Genomic DNA, 18,174 nt, shown 5'->3' with positions numbered 1-18,174 from the left:
TACAGAGAGAACCCATCTCAGCAAAATGAAGGCCATATATGACAAACCCACAGCTAACATCACTCTCAATGGTGAAAATTTTAAATCATTCAGATGGCACAAGTGGTAAAGAATCTGCCTGTCAATGCAGGAGATGAAGGTTTGATCTCTGGGTCATGAAGAGCCCCTGGAGAAGGAAATGGCAAACCACTCTTATTTCTTGCCTGGAAAATCCCACGGAGAGAGGAGCATGACAGGGACAGCCCAAGGGAGGGCAAAGAGTTAGACCGGATAGCGCACACACCATGCTTTCTGAGATCAGGGACAAGCACGTCTACTCTTTCCACTTCTACGCAACAGAGTTTTGGATGTCCTAGCCATGGCAATCAGAGGAGAAAAAGAAATAAAAGAAATTCAAATTGGGTAAGAAGTAAAGTTGTCATTGTTTGTACATGACATGATACTATCCACAGCAAATCCTAAAGATGCCATCAGAAAACTATTAGAGCTTCTCAAGGAATCTAGTAAAGTCACAGGATACAAAATTAATATACAGAAATCTCTTGCATTTCTATAAACAACAAAAGATCAGAAAGAGAATTAAGGAAACAATCCCATTTACCATCACATCAAGAATAAAATACCTAGTAATAAACCTACCTGAGGAGGCAAAAAGACCTGTACTCAGAAAACTACAAGATGCTGGTGAAAGAAATCAAAGATGCCATAGATGGAAAAATATATAGTGTTGTTGGATTGGAAGAGTCAATACTGTCAAAATGACTATACTATCCAAAGCAATCTACAGATTCAATGCAATCCCTATCAAATTACTGATGACATTTTTCACAGAATTAGAACAAAAATTTTAGGAATTTGTACGGAAACACAAATGACCCTGAATAGCCAAAGCAATCATGAGAAAGAAAAATGGGAGTTAGAGGAATCAGGCTCCCCGACTGCAGACTACACTACAAAACTACAGTCATCAAAACAATGTAGTACGGGCACAAAAATAGAAATAAAGATCAGGGCAACAGGACAGAAAATCTAGAGATAAACCCACGCACCTATTTTCAACTAATCTGTGATAAAGGAGGCAAGACGATACAATGCAGGAAACATGGTCTCTTCAATAAGTGTGCTAGGAAAACTGGACAGCTATATGCAAAAAAGTGGAAATAAGAACCCTCCCTAACACCATAGACAAAAATGAAAAGGATTAAAGACTAAAACTAAGGCTGGAAACTATAAAACTCTTAGAGGAAAACATAGGCTCAACATAAGTCACAGCAGTATCTTTTTTGATCCACTTCCTACAGTAACGAAAATAAAAACAAAAATAGACAAATGAGACCTAATTAAACTAAGTTTTCCACAGCAAAGGAAATCATAAACAAAATGAAAAGACAACTCACAGAATGAGAATATTTTTAATCAACGCAATTGACAAGGGGTTAATCTCCAAAACATACAAACAATTCATGCAGTTCGAAAAAAAAAAAAACCAACCCCAAATAACCCAATCAAAAACGGGTGAAATATATAAACAGACATTTTTCTAAAGAAGATATACAGATAGCCAAAGGGCACATGAAAAGATGTTCAACATCACTAATTACTAGAGAAATGCAAATCAAAACTACAATGAGATATCACTTCACACTGGTCAGAACGGCCATCATCAAAAGATTATATTAAGTGAAGTTAAGTCAGACAAATATCATATGAAATCACTGATATGTGAAATCTAATTAAAAAAATGATACAAATGAACCTACTTACAAAATAGAACAGATTCACCAATCTCAAAATCAAACTATGGTTACCGAAGGAAAAACACAGGCAAGTGATAAATTGGGAGATTAGGAATAACATACACACACTACTAAATACAAAATAGATAACACACACACATAACTGATTCACTTTGCTGTATATACGAACTAACCAAATTATAAATCAACTGCACTCCAATATAAATTTTTAAAATTTTAAGATGATAAAAAATAAAAAACATTTATATATAATTTGTTGAAAAAAACTAAAAGGAGTATGTTTAAAAACTTAAATGAGCATGATGACGATGATTTAAAAAAACAGAACCATGAAAAAGGACAGACGTTATTTACAAAGAGAAACAAAATGAAAACAAAGATGGAAGAGTCAATAACTGAAATAAAATATTCACAGATGGGCTCAGCAGACCTGCATTGGCATAAGGATTAAGTAAACTTGAAGTTAGAACAATAGACATCCAATCTGAAGAACTAAGGCCGGGGAAAAAAAGATGGAAAAAAAAAATTGGACCCGTCACAGTACATGTGATTAGAGTTCCAGAAATGAGGAGAGAACAGATATTTGAAAAAGTGACTAAAAATCTCAAAACTGTGATGAAAAGAGTTAATCTAAAGATCCGAGAAGCTCAGTGAACCCCAAGTACATAGATCCATCTCTTAGAGACACCAGAGTCAAATCTGCTCAAAGACAAAATCTGAAAGCAACAAGATAAAAACAACTTATTAAGTATAGGGGAACAACAAAACTGTCAATATCTGATTTCTCACCAGCAACAATGAAGGGCAGAGGCAGTACAATGACACATTCAAAATGGTAAAAGAAAAAAGACTGTCAATCAAGAATTAAATATTTAAGAAAACCATACCTCAAAACAAAGGCTAAATAAAGACATTCACAGATAAAGACAAGAGAATTTGCTGCTATCATACCTGCCTTACAAGACATATTAAAGGAAGTCCTTTGGACAGAAAGATGACACCGGATAGTAAAAGTTCCTGAAGAAATGAAGGGCATTATAAATGGGAAATACACCAAATGCTCTATAAACACGTTATTTTCTCTTTTAGGGCTTCCCTTGTGGCTCAGCTGGTAAAGAACTGCCTGCGATGTGGGAGACCTGGGTTCGATCCCTGGGTTGGGAGGATCCCCCGGAGGAGGGAAAGGCTACCCACTCCAGTATTCTGGCCTGCACATTTCCATGGACTACAGTCCATGGGGTTACAAAGAGTTGGACACGACTGAGCGACTTTCACTTTCAAGAAAATTTAGCTAAGAAACAGATGGCTAAAAAATCAGAAATATTAAAATAGTACAGTAAACAAATTAACACAAAAGACTATAGTAAAAGAAAAAGGAATAAAAAAGACATGAGATGTATAGAAGACAAAATGTCTTATATAAATTTAACCATGTCAATAAGCATAATGTGAATGGACTAAACACTAATGAAATGGCAGAGACTGTCACACTGAAATTAAGAAGATCCAATCACATGCTGTCTCTAAGACACACTTCAGATTCAAACATGCAAACAGGGTGAAAGTTTAAGGATATCAAAAATATATGAATCAGTAACCATAAAATAGAGTGGATGTCTTAGTTTGGGCTGCTATCACATAAGTATCAAAGACTGGGTGGCTTATAACCAACAAGCTTTCTGGAGGCTGGAAGTCTAAGATTATGGGGCTGGCAGATTCAATATCTGGTGAGTGCCTGCTCTCTGGATCCTAAGGGTCTTCTCACTACAGCCTCATGTGGCAGAATGGTCAAGGGCCCTTAGATCTCTTATTAGGGCACAAATCTCATTCATGAGTACTTCACTCTCACGACCTAATCATTTCCCCCAGGCTCCATCTCTTAATTCCATCACATTGGGAGTAAGCTTCTAAGATATAAATTTTGGGAGGATGAAAATATTGTCTATAGTAGTGCCTACAGAAGTATCAGACTAAATAGTTTTAAAGACAGGAAATATTGCTAGAGACAAAGAAGGAACATTTCATGATGATAAGAGAGTCGTTAGGAAAATATAATAGCTATAAAAATGGATATGCACCTAAAAGTAGAGTTATAAAATACATAAAGAGGACAAACGGCCAGAACCTCAGAAGCTTCCCAGGTGTCCCTTCCAAATTTGTAATACCTTCTTTCTCACCCCAGTCCCACATCCCCCAGCAAACAGTCAATCTGTTCTTCATAAATTAACTTGAAGAATAATTTATGTATTATTAACTGAGGTTAACATAATTCTAAAAATTTGAAATATTCACTTATGCTTGCCACCTTGTGAGAAACGTGTCCAAAAAAGACTCAAGAGATCTTAGAGGTTACTCTAGACCCCTAAGTATTTTGCAGTCTACACTCACATTGAATTTTAGCTACAACTTAGCTAACAACTAACACTTCCTGATTGTTTTCATGTGCTAGTCATTTAATCCTTACAACAACTTTGTGAGGAAGGTAGTATTATTGGAGAAGGCAATGGCACCCCACTCCAGTACTCCTGCCTAGAAAATCCCATGGATGGAGGAGACTGGTAGGCTGTAGTCCATGGGGTCGCTGAGGGTCGGACACGACTGAGCGACTTACTTTGACTTTTCACTTTCATGCATCGGAGAAGGAAATGGCAACCCACTCCAGTGTTCTTGCCTGGAGAATCCCAGGGACGGGGGAGCCTGGTGGGCTGCCGTCTATGGGGTCGCACAGAGTCGGACACGACTGAAGTGACTTAGCAGTAGCAGCATACCAAGTTAAATGATGGAACTAGAACAGATCTGTCTAACTCTTCATGCTTTTAACTACAAGAGTATATTGTCTTTCACTGTATGAAAATAACAAAGTGTTTGCAGGAAGGAATAACTGAGCCAGACACAGAAGCTGCTGCAGAAAGGTAATAAGCACAGAGCATACGCGTTTCACTGTCCTAAAGAAAAAATGACTTTAAATTCCCTTGCTACCAAGAATTAGGGCACCTGAAAGGAAGATGACACTACTTCAGAACATGTCATCAAGTCACAGAGACCTGATCTATAAAGATTCTGAGACCTGTGTTAAAAATAAACCTCTACCTCACTGTGAATCAGGGACTTGTACCACTGGTCTTGGGTTTTTCTTCTACAGTTAATCCAAGTTCATTTTCCAGTAAGTTGGCAAAATGGATTCCTTGAAGATGGATGAATTCAATCTGCAAGTACTTGTTCTTTGAAAGTGAAAGTCACTCAGTCATGTCCAACTCTTTGCGACCCCACGGACTACACAGTCGATGGAATTCTCCAGACCAGAATACTGGAGTGGGTTGCGTTTCCCTTCTCCAGGGAATCTTCCCAACCCAGGGACTGAACTCAGGTCTCCCTTATTCTTTGCCCTTACAAACATACAGATACATGGGATCTTTTATTCTGTTTTCTAGAAAATTATTTTCTTGGGTCATAGGGTAAAATAATTTCACATGACATGGGGCACAGTCCTTTATGAAAGAACTGAAATATTATACTGCAGAAAGCAATCTCCACAGCATGCTTTTATACTTTAAAAATAATTCTCCAGTTATTTTATTTTATTACTACTCAAATCTCTGGTAATCCAATCTGAGTCTAAATGAGGTTCTAATGCCACTATAACGTAAATTTAAGTGATAATCTGACAAACAGGAAGAAGGTAAGCATTTGGGAAAGGAAACAAACTCAGCTGACACTAAAATATAACGAGATCTTCGAGGCAAAGATGGACATTTTGAAACAGTCCTGGGACAAGTTGGTAGTTATTTGGAAAGTGAAAAATTTGGATTTCTATGTCACACCACACACAAGAATAAACTCCAACTGGACTGCAGATCTAAATGTAAAAATCTATAACTACTGGGAAAAAACAGGTGACTTCCTCTTTAAGCTCAGTATAGGGAATGGCTTTCTGTAATTCAGAATCCTACAGAATTTCAACTGACACAACTTTAGATATTGGTGTAACCTGGAAAAAATATCAGAAGGTGTTCAACCGTTCCCTTAATCACAAAACAACCACTTCTCCACCAGAGACTCTCTCGATGCAGTGGCTGGCTAGGGATATTTCCTATACTTCAGATCAGTGAACAAAACATAAATACAATAAGCTTGACTTGGAACTTACAAGTGTATATCCCATCTATCATTATTAAATGATAAAAATTTGCATTAAGTACATTAAAAAAACTTCTCTTAATTAAATAATTCTGTAGTGAATATGTGTTTATAGACAACAGGGAGAAAAACAAGAGACTCACTATCCGCAGATTAATTTCCACACTAAATCTATCAGCAGCTCTCTGCCTCCCCCTGCAGCTTTGTAAAGTAATTGCTACAAAATAAGAAAGTACTAACTTTTAAAGCACAGTAAGCAAAGATCAATCTTACCTGGCTAAAAAAGAGGGATAAAAAAAGTTACATACTTGCTGAAGGGCTGGAAAGTGGAAGCACAGACAACAAAACTTTCTGCCTCAGCCCTATTTAGATAGGAAGAGGAAACCCTACACTGAAAGTGCTAATCCACTGACCTACAAATTATCCCGAAGGGAATGGCTTATCATTAAGAAGGAAACAGAAGCTTCAGTTTTGTTTTCTTTGAAATAAGACATCATTTGCTTCACACATTTGCTCTTTCCACAAGTCACTTTTATTAGTCTACTAGGAGCTTGGAGGGAGAATCTCTAGATTGAAGCTGTAGTTAGAACCTCTCACTAAGCGTTGTCCTTCTGAGGAAAGACAACTGATCTTGGAAACAGTTTCCTGTTTCTTAACTCAGAAAATCCCATCTCCCAAAACTCAATTCAACAGAAATAAATTTTCTTATTTTGGTACTGCTTAAATTTTGTCCAACTCTTTTAATCTTTTAGAACCCTGAGCACAAGATCAGGGTAAAAAAAAAAAAAAATATATATATATATATATATATCCTATTAGCAAGCTCTTCTGATGTTAGATGGAGTCAGTATACTGATTAGTCAATACTTCTTGTTTTGGAAGCTTAGTCATCTCCAGCCATCGAGCTCTCTGTCTCCCAAAGTGCAGTCACAGTTCTACCTGAACCAAAATGACATGGAAAATAAGCCACAAGGATTTATTGTATAGCACAGGGAACTACATTCAATATCTTGTAACAACCTATAAAGAAATATAATTGAGAAAAAGTACAACTGAATCGAACTGATGCTTTTGAACTGTGGTGTTGGAGAAGACTCTTGATAGTCCCTTGGACTGCAAGGAGATCCAACTAGTCCATCCTAAAGGAAATCAGTCCTGAATATTCATTGGAAGGACTGATGCTGAAGCTGAAACTCCAATGCTTTGGCCATCTGATGCGAAAAGCTGACTCATCTGAAAAGACCTGATGCTGGGAAAGATTGGGGGCAGGAGGAGAAGGGGACAACAGAGGATGAGATGGTTGGATGGCATCAGACTCAATGGACATGGGTTTGGGTGGACTCTGGGAGTTGGTGATGGACAGGGAGGTCTGGCGCTGCGGCTCATGGGGTCGCAAAGAGTCGGACACGACTGAGCGACTGAACTGAACAACTGAATCACTATGCTGCACACCTGAAATGAACACAACGCTGTTAATCAGCTTACTTCAATTGTTAACAAAGGAGATTCCTGGCTGCTACCTCACAATTTTGTGGTAGCAGACACTTCTCAGGGCTTTGCATAAGTAAGTTTCCTGTGATTCTCAGACACAATTCAGTTTGAGAACCAATGATCTACACAATGAGATCTTCCTTAGCAAACAAAAGAAACACTGAACTCCATTTTAACTCTTTCATCAGCAAATAACTTCCAAAAGTTTTAGAGTAAATGACCCTTACTTCCCCTGTTTTAAAATCAGGATCAGAAATCTAAGGTCCCTTCCAGTTCTTAAATTCTAGGATTTAATCACTTGTCAGTAGCATTCATTAAACTTAATACTGGTAAACACTATGAAATTAATAAATATGGCAACCTTAGTTCAAAAGAATGCACATTAGAAATGAGATAAAAGGGAAAGAACAAATCAGAAGGGGTTTTCTCATGAGGTTAACAGAATATGCAGGGCACTAAGTTACTGAAAGCTTTCTGGAAGCAACCAAGAGAACTGTTCCTGGTAACCATGCCCAGGATTACAACAACACTGATAAGATTATGAAAACAATGCAACCGGGAGTTCCCTGGTGGTCCAATGGATAAGACTCGATGCTCCCAATACAGGGGGCCTGAGTTCAATCCCAAGTCAGAGAACTAGATCCGACATGCAGAAACTAAGACCACTCACAGACAAACAAACAAAACAAATCATATTTTTTTAAAAAAATAATGCAATGAGGCAGCAGATACATGGAAATCAAAAGGATAAAGTAATGTGTGATTTAAGAAATATGGGAGTGACGGGGGAAAGACTAATAAAGAACTTCAGCACTAAACCAGTAACTATTCCTGGTTAAAGATTAAACAGCCCTAAAGGAAAATACAATCCTTTACAGTTTCAGAACCTAAGGAAAATGTTTTAAAATCGCAGAAACAACATGCTCTGAGTCCATGCTCACCAAGCAACAGACTTTTTGTAAATGAATTCGATGCGCAAACAACTGGCAACAGGGAGCAAATCCATTAAAAGGATGCAATCTGCACTCCGGCTTAAAATAAAAAACCTTTTTCATTTACACACAAAAATGAAGTCACCAGAGACCTGACAAACTCAAAAAGCCCTCCACCATCTGCCTATTTCTAATGGGCATCACCAGCTACCAGGTAGCCAAAGCCAAGGAATCATGCTTATTCCTCTGTCCAGCCCTCCCAAAGGAAGCTAGTATGTCTCATCAACTCCTCCTCCAAAATGTATCCTGAAGTACTCACTCATCTGCACTCAGTTCACAGTTCAAGCTACCATCATCTTTCACAGGCTACAGATTAGGCCCTAACTGGTCTAAGTGTTCTGCCTCATCCCTGTCCCCATGACCAACAGAATACTCTCAATAAAAGGTTAATAACTTTCATCTTTCCTCTGGCTTAAAATTTCCCATCTGTTTTCCATCTGTGTACTCAGAAAAAAATTCAGATTCCTTACTCACGGCTCTCCAGGTGTTCCATCATCAGACTCTCTCTTACTTCATCACCCCATTCTCTTGCTTAATCACTTTGCTCCAGTTCCCAGGCCTTGCACTCCTTGCACGCTCATAAACTGTAGCCCGCCAGGCTCCTCTGTTCATGAGATTCCCCAAGCAAGAATACTAGAGGGGGTGGCCATTCCTTTCTCCAGGGGATTTTCCTGACCCAGGGATAGAACCCAGGTCTCCTGCATTGCAGGCAGATTCCTTATCATCTGAGCCACCAGGGAAGCCCATGCCAAAAATATATCAAGTTTACAGCTACCGTACAACCTTCACACTAAGTGCTCCCTTTATATGGAATATTTTCCCATCAGATCCTCACACACTTGACTCCTTTTTCCCCGCAGTCTTTCCTAAAATGGCACGTCCCCAGAGAGGTCTTCCCTGACCAACCAATTTAAAGTAGTCCTGCCTGCATGAAGCAACCTAGATAGATGTTCACCGACAGATGAATGTATAAAAAAGATGTGGTACAGGTACAAAATGGAATATTACTCAGCTATAAAAAGGAGTGAAATTGAGTCAGCTGTAGTGATGTGGATGGACCTAGCATCTGTAACAGAGAGTGAAGTACATTAGAGAGAGAGAAACACCATATGTTAACACACATATATGCAATCTATAAAAATGGTGCAGATGAACCTACCTGCAGGGCAGGAACAGAGATGCAGACATACAGAATGGACTTATGGACACAGAGGGGAAAGGAGAGGGCGGGCCGAACGGGGAGAGCAGCACGGACATGCGTGCATCACCATGTGTCAGACAGACAGCTAGTGGGAAGCTGCTGCATGGCACAGGGAGCTCAGCTTGGTGCTCTGTGATGACTAGAGAGGTGGGGCGGGGGTGGGAGGGAGGGTCTAGAGAAAGAGGATGCATATATACATATGGCTGATTCACGTTGTTGTATTGCAGAAATGAATATGATATTGTAAAGCAATTATATTCCAATTAAAAAAAATAAAGTAGTCCCGCCCACCCCTCCAGGCCCCATGCATTTTTCATCACTCCCCTCACCTCCACCCATACCTCCCAACTAGAATATGAGAGATGAGTGTTTTATTCACCACTGTATTCCTGAATGTCTCAAACAATGCGTGGCATGTGGAAGAAATGCAAATATTTCTTGAATAAATGAATGATAAAATCTCTGATATCTGTAAGACCAATTACTGGCCCTCACGGGAGAGAGAAAACCTTACTTACTCAGCTACTTAATGAAGGAAGACAGTGTGCAAGGTTCCAAGACAGTGGTCTTTGAATTTTAGTGTGTGTATAAGAACACCCAGAGAACTCCACTTTGATAAGCAGCCCATAAAAATGATTCTCTTACATCAATACTACCACAAAGAAATATATTCTATAGTTTCCCAAACTATAAGCATCTTTGTATAATAATATTATTATAGTAATAATTCTCATCTGCTACCAGCTAAGTCCACCTCAGTCAAGCCTTTAAAAATCATTTATTTGCTTTGCAAATCTAGTACATCTCAAATGTGAGTTAAAAATCCCATCCCTCTGGGTAGTCATGTCTACATTTAAGTTTTCACAAATACTCAACATAGCTGCTGAAACACACAGACACACAAACGCAGACACACACACAGAGCTTTCTTGAAGAGATTCTGCCGGTTTTAACCAAACCTTAACTGCCTCCCTTCTCCATTACTCCTAATTAATCTACGAGTTCTGCTGGGAACTGGCATTCACTTGAGCCTGGATCTTCTCCTCAGCCATAGGGCAAGTCAAGTCAGCTTGAATAACAGACTTCAGCTATTGATACCTGATACGTTTGGCAATACATAGATCCTATGATAGTAAATCTTTCCCAAATCCCCAAAGGTCAGCTTTATGTACTTATTTTAGTAAAAAGTCTGCCCTGGTTATAAAGAATGGAAATTTTATTTATTTATATATTCAAATTGGAGTTACTTTTTTTTTGATGTTGGTCATAAATGTAACATATGCTTACCATAAAAAAAATCCTGCAAACATTATAAAATTGTATTAAAGATAAATGAAAATTTTCCAATAATGACATCCTTCAGAGCTACTCACTTTTTATAATTTGGTGTATACCCTTCCAAGCATTCCTGTATAAACATATTTTTACGTATAAACTAATTTCACACAGGTTTTTAATTTAAATGGAATCACTGACTGTTCTATGCTGCTGCTGCTAAGTCGCTTCAGTTGTGTCCGACTCTGTGTGACTCCATAGACGGCAGCCCACCAGGTTCCACCATCCCTGGGATTCTCCAGGCGAGAACACTGGAGTGGGTTGCCATTTCCTTCTCCAATGCGTGAAAGTGAAAGGCGAAAGTGAAGTCGCTCAGTCGCGACCCCATGGACTGCAGTCCACCAGGCTCCTCCGTCCATGGGATTTTCCAGGCAAGAGTACTGGAGTGGGGTGCCATTGCCTTCTCCGGACTGTTCTCTAACCTCTGATAAAGAAAACACCTGCATGTCTCTTCTACTCTCAATGCTCATGTAGAACATGTGTAGAAGTTTCTCCCACACCAAGCAACTCCAGCTCTACAGTGGACACCAGCCAGTGTCCTACACTTTAAACTCAATTATGTCACTATCTACTTGGAGACAGTGCCAGACCCCAAAGCTTACAGGCTGAGTTCCACAAGACTGGCTCCATCCACATTTCAGATGCCAACTGCAAGTCCAGGTTGTCACTGCTGTTTTTTTTTTTTTTCTTTTGGGGGGGGGTCTGTTTGTATGTGTATATATATATATTTTAAACTATAGTTGATGCACAATATTATGTTATACATAAAGGTGTACACCACAGTGATCCATGATCGTAAAGGTTATACTCCACTTCTAATTATTATAAAATATTAGCCATATCCCCATAGCTTATTTTATACACAGGAGTTTGTGCCTCTTATTTCTCTACCCCTATACTGCCCCTCCGTTCTTCCCTCTCCCTACTGGTAACCATTGGTTTGTTTCCTTTATCTGCAAGTCTGTTTTTTTTTTTGCTATAGTCACCAGTTGCTTTATCTTTTAGACTCTGCACACAAGTGGTATCATACAGTATTTGTCTTTCTCTGCTTCTTTCACTCAGGTCCATCCACGCTGTTGCTGCCAGCTCTGCTTTTGACCCACTGGCTATAAATAGACAGCTTCCACGACCCTCAGGTTCAACTAATTTGCTAGAGGGGCTCAGAGAACTCAGAAAGAGAGTTCACTTATTAGATTATCACTTTATTTTACAGGATATAACTCAGGAACAGTCAGATGGAAGAGATGCGTAAGGCAAGGTTTGTGTGAAGGGGCACTGAGCTTCCAGGCTCTATGGATGTGAATCCTCTCAGCATCTATAGGTGCTCACCAACTCTGAAGCTCTCTGAACCCCAACCTGTAGGGGTTTTATGGAGCTTTCATTAAGTAAGCATGATTGATTAATCACTGATCATTAGTGATTAATTCAACCTTCAGCATCTCTTCCCTCCCCAGAGGTGGGGTGGAGCTGAGAGCCCCAAACTGACAACCAGACCTCATCCTTAGGGGTTTTCCCAAAGTCATCTCATTAACTCAGATGTGGTTGAAAGAGCCTTGCTATGAATAACAAACCTTCATCTCTTTTCACTTAGGAAATGTCAGAGGTCTTAGGAACTCTGTGTCAGGAACTGGATAAACACCAAATACATATTTATTATAAATCATATTATAACACCTGCTTAATTCATTTAACATTCAGGCATTAATCCATGTCAATACAAGATTTATCTCTTTTTAATGACTACGTTGTACACCACACATAAATATGCCAAAACTGTTTAACGTAATACCCTCTGTTCAACATTAGTTCTAGTTTTCTGAAATTATGAATGATCCTGCAATGTGTCTTTACGGGACTCACCAGCCATGTGCGACCATTTAAATTAACTAAAATTTTAAAAATAGTTTTCAAATTCATTTTGTCAGCTGCACTAGCCACATTGTAACTGCTTTATGGCCAGATGACTGTTAAAATGTAGTAGCCAGTGGCTACCATATTGGACAGTGGAGATATAGAACATTCCCATCACTGCAGAAGGTTCCATAGTAGCCCTGATCTAAAGAAACGCTCATATAAAAATTTGCTATCTGTACACCACAGAAATGATGTAACAATTCAAACTCTCACTGTTAGTACATCAGTTCCTACTTCCTTTTCTTGTCAACATCCAAACAATGCTTGGATCTGAGAAGTGACGTATGTCTTAATTTGCATTTAAAAATTATTACTGAGACTGAAAGTCTTCCCATGTGGCCCTTTGTGTTTATTTTTGTTGTTGAATTATCTGAACTGTGTCTACTTTAAAAGAATCAAGCTTAAACATATCCTTTTCCCAATGACCTATAAAACTAAACCTTATGTGCAACAAAGAGACATTTCTTCATCTGTTTAGCTGATTTCCTAATACTAATTTCACAAAGATATTTATCAAAGCATCATAAAAGAAAGCTAATACTACAACTGATGTGAGTTACACAGGTATACACAGTTGTCAAAACTCAGTGTGAGTAGTACACATTATAACTTAGTTTAACAACATGTAAATTATATCTTAATTTTTAAAAGGAAAAAAGTTTAAAAAGTATTCTGCTATTTAGAATATTTGATTTATAAGCAATAAAAAGAATTATTTCTAATATTTATAGAACGTAAAATTTTCTGGCCAGGAGACAAAAAATGTTTTGCTATAATGAGAATGGGAAGTATAGTATGTAACAAATCACGCAACTGCCAAACCAGTGGCACTGGAGAAAATTCACTATAGCAGGGCAAACTACGTTAAGGTGTCAGAAAAGCACTGTTAATATTTTAACATAGTCATTGCATATCTACACCAGTGTTAAGAAAATTGAGCCAAACACTTTCTGGAAAATCATTTCTCTAATGTTATTGAATAGTACTTGATATAATTTTCTGAGCCGTTTCTGCTGAAGGTAGTTTATGAACTTGGCTCATTTTTGCCCTTTATCGTTCTCTAGTGGCACACATTAGCACAAAAGCTAAAACATGCATGTTAAAACCAAAAGATCTGATAATGAAAAGTGCCTAAGATGCTTCTCCTCACTTCCTGCTACATCCCCCCTCCCATTATTACACTGCATGTTTACCATCTCAGCCCATCACCAATGCATCATAACCTGTTCAGTGAGTGCTTCAGAGGCATAAGCTACAAATCTCACTTATATTCTCTGCAGACAAACTCAGATGTTACAGTACCTCTTTAAGCCACCTTGCTTATGAGATCAGAAGAAAGAATATATAGAAGACACCAAGCCTCTGTCTCCCAAAATAAATGCTTGCTCAGTCACTAGCCCAGGGGCAGAGTAGCAGGACAGTATACATTTTATTAGTGCATCTGCTTTGCAGGAAGACAGTTGTTTTTGTTATTAAATTCTGCATTATATTTTACCTTTGGAATCAAAAAGATCTGGGTTTGAGAAACAGTTCTACTGCTTAATAGATATGTGATTTCAGGCAAGTTACTGTACTATCCTAAGCTGCTGTCTTATGGAGATACTAACAGTTTCTGCTGGAGGTAGTTGTAGGCATGTTGTAAAGATTAAGTGAAAACACAAGCAACATTTTAAGCTTAGTGGTTGGCATATTACTGGTGCGTAACAAATGAGCTACTATCACACACAACTCTGTTCCTCAAGAACAAAATAAAATGTAAATGACACAGGTCCCAGTCACTGCCCTCTGTAAGCGAATCAACACCAAGATATTCAGGCAGTCATTTTCTGCTAACGAAGGATTAACAAACAGGCAGCATACCAAATTCTAAAGTCTGACCAAAAAACATGCACGACAGCAATTTCAGCAGCCAACCATCAATAAGGTCATTTAAATAAGCTAAAAGGTATATATATATAAGAAATAATTACACAAGATGAACATAAGAACCCAAAGTTCACAGAAAAAAGTGGAAACTTCTTTGCTAAGCAGGCACACTCAATGCAGCCCCACCACGTCACTGATTTATCTCAGATCCATCATTACTAAAGCAATAAGGACACAGATGGGCCAGTCACTCTTTACCACAAATGATGCAATCTATGATAGTAGTATCAATCAAATTTAGCACTTTAAAAAAGTTTACATGGCAAATCATGCACACCAAATAGAATATTTACCTTTTTCTCTTCATCTGGCATGTTCTTCTCCAGTTCCATTAGATATTCTTCATCTAGTTCAGAGGAATTCATATCATCCTCAGGTTTGTTCTCAATCTTCTCCGCTCCCGGCTCCTCCGTCTCAAATGAGGCACTGGCGTCATGAAAGCACTCCTCCTCCCCTTGGTCTTCCTGGGGCTGGGCGTCGACATCCTTGAGCAGTTCGCTCTGGGAATGATGCTCTTTGCCACTGGATACTGGAGGGTTAACACACTCTGCTTCCTGGGGATCTGTAACTTTCAAACCAGTCAACAGATCCTCTGGAACCCTACAGTCCTCCGACTTTTCCCCCATGCTGAATCAGTGAGGGAGGTGAAGCTGAAACTGCGAAAGAGAAAATAGGTTAGGTAATGCTATCTACCTGCCTATCCAATCCTAACTATCACATTTCAACAAACTTCTGCATCAAAATTCAAATCACATCCGAACTTCTTTTCATTGATTCAATTATATATTCATATATAAAGGCTTTCATAAGCCCACAAATAATGCCAAATGTAATTCTAACTGCTACCCTTTTCAGAATTTCTTACAAGCCAATAGGAGACACCGCTTTTAACGTGATTCTTTCATCTTCTACTGCTCCTAGTTTTTCAGGGTTGCAAAAAATTGGCAGAAGGGAAAACAATGGCAAGACAAAAGATGCGTTTCTAATTTTTCTTCAGATTGAATAACTAGGTCGTAAATAACTTCCAGCACCACCGCAGAAAGCTCAAAAATAAGTTTCTGGTAGAGTTCAAAATATAATCCGTGTCAACAGAGCAAACATCAACTTCACCCACTTGCATGTGATACAGCCCACGCAGGTTACAGTGGAAGGGAGGCCTTGGCTCAGGTAGCCCTAATCAGGATTCCCTAAGGGGTCAGAATTAGCCATGAAAAGCGTGGTTGTTAACCCTGGATGCACATTAACACTCAAAACGCTTTAGCAAGTCTTGCTGACCAGATTGTATACTCCGCAGATTCTGATTTACTGGTCTGGCGTGAAGCCAGGGCATCTGTAGTTTTAAAACGGCATCCCAGGTGACTTTCAGGTGCAGCCAATTGAGAACTAGTACTGTAGAAGCTGAGTCAGACCGTCAGCAGCTTCACTCTTCCGGTCGCAGTAAAATCACGCCGACCCTTGGGTTGCTACAGAACCCGAATTCGCCCCTATCTCGTACCAAGAAAACTTAAAACAGCACGATTTTAATACGGAGACTTTGCCTCCACAGCAACGTTTTGTTTTTCCCCGGTCCCAGGCCTAGTATAAGAACACAGGAGTCTGAGGCTCCTGAGTTAAGGAGGGCCACCCTCACACTTCCCAAACGTTCCTCCCCTAGCTGTGTCCCTCAGCGCCAAGACTAGAGACCCATGTGGCTACTCACGGCTTCACTGTTCCTCTCGTCCTCACCTTTCTCGCCTCTGAGATCTCTACTTCCGCTCAGTCAGGTGCTCTTCCGTCGGCGCCGGCCAATAGCGTCGTCGTTGGCAAAGCATCCTGGGAAATGTAGTAAAACCTCAGGGAGAGGGTGCGGCACTGTCGCTCTATCACGTCACTGTACGGACTGAAAATGTGCGATGGTTGCCATCTTGGGTTACGGCGAGACTCCGCGGGCTCTGGAGAAAAAAAGGAAAAGAGAAAGGCTGTTTCTATAGTGTTCCTTTTACTTCTCAGCTCTGACCTCTCAGATGCCAGCTGTGCTGTGTACAGAAGAGTCCTAAAGCATGAATCTTGTTCAGAAATAGTTTTCCCTCTAATGTTTCTCAAAGTGGGTTTGTTTTTTTTTTTTTGTCGAAAGGGGTCTACAGCTAGATCAAAACAGTGTCGATAAGTTGTTAAATGGCAACCCACTCCAGTACTCATGCCTGGAAAATTCCATGGACGGAGAACCCTGGTGGGCTACAGTCCATGGGGTCGCAAAGAGTCGGACACGACTGAGCGACTTCACTTTCACTTTTCACTTTATACTCCTCTCATGAATGTACAATGGATTTTTCCAGAGGATGTGTCCTGTGATAGCGCAATGGATTGAACGCAGGAGCAATGAGAATCCAGGTGTCTTTTATTATGCTAGAGATTTGCAAAAATGTAAGACAATGCCACTCTTCACTATATGTACATTTTTTGTTTTTGAAAACTTATCTATTGAAAGATTGTTTATGTTAGCATATAATGGGGGTATTGTTATTTTAAGTGAATTAATAAACTGATATTACAATATTTTCAGTTATAGGTAGAACCCACATAAAAGCTTTTTGTGGTCCTCAATAATATTTGAGAGTGTTAAGCAGTCCTGGAACCAAAAGCGAACTGTTGGCCTATACATTCATTCAAGAGATGTTTACTGAATATTAATTAGACCCCAAGCATTGCCCACTAGGAGTACAGAATCCCTTTAAGGTAGCCAGATACATAACCAAGGATAACAGCAGAATATTAGTTTTCTATAATTCACAGACCCTACTGCAGAGAAAGCTGGAAGTGACTTTTTCAAGAAGGGTATAACATTTGCTTTTTGAATTTGTGTCTGAATGAGGTTATACATACAGTTATATTTTTGTGTAAATCAAAAGTTTTAATATGCCAAAAGTAAATATTAAAAATATATCAGAATTTTATAAACCTTTTTATATCTTTTATTTTTTAAAATACAGTAAGACCTTCAAAAAGTTAAGTGGTTAGGTCTTATGATCTTTAAGAAGTCCTGTTAAATTCTGGTGTGATATGCTGTAAATTTCAGAGCAAAACTAAGAAAGTAAATAAATTCAACAGACACATTACAATGTCAAGTTTTTTTAATAGCTGTCCAACTTTGGATGATAGTTCTAGTAGCTAGCCTTTATTGATTACATGCTTATTAGGTGCTATATGCTGTGAGAAATGCTCTAGGTGGATGCTTTGATTATTTGAATCCTAATTCTAGCTCTGCCATTTGACTAGCTGTGTGACATTGGGACAAATTACTTAATGCTTCTAAGCTTAATATATAAATGTACCTCATATGTAAAAATTGGGATGGAGCCAAGGGAACATTTCATTCAAAGATGGGAATAATAAAGGACAGAAATGGTATGGACCTAACAGAAGCATAAGATATTAAGAAGAG

At 38.9% G+C, this 18,174-nt stretch overlaps 1 protein-coding gene across 2 annotated transcripts in view; it reads right to left on the bottom strand.

Annotated features, from left to right (window-relative positions):
• Nucleotides 1–16,598, bottom strand: part of TTC1 (tetratricopeptide repeat domain 1) — a 48,491-nt gene extending 31,893 nt beyond the window's left edge. Inside the window, exons 1-2 of one of the 2 annotated variants that reach the window (XM_052643592.1) lie at nt 16,479–16,598; nt 15,047–15,409 (exon numbers count right to left, since the gene is read on the bottom strand). In XM_052643592.1, the coding sequence (XP_052499552.1) occupies nt 15,047–15,379 (333 nt within the window). In that variant the 5' untranslated portion in view covers nt 15,380–15,409; nt 16,479–16,598. Of the gene's footprint in view, nt 1–15,046; nt 15,410–16,452 lie in introns of both variants that reach the window. The other variant, XM_052643591.1, reaches the window with a different exon arrangement.
• Between the last annotated feature and the right edge of the window lie 1,576 nt (nt 16,599–18,174).

The sequence above is a fragment of the Budorcas taxicolor genome, chromosome 7 (assembly GCF_023091745.1).
Source record: "Budorcas taxicolor isolate Tak-1 chromosome 7, Takin1.1, whole genome shotgun sequence".
Taxonomy (NCBI): domain Eukaryota; kingdom Metazoa; phylum Chordata; class Mammalia; order Artiodactyla; family Bovidae; genus Budorcas; species Budorcas taxicolor.
Note: the sequence above shows the minus strand (reverse complement) of the source record. Positions and strands in the feature narration are given on the sequence as shown.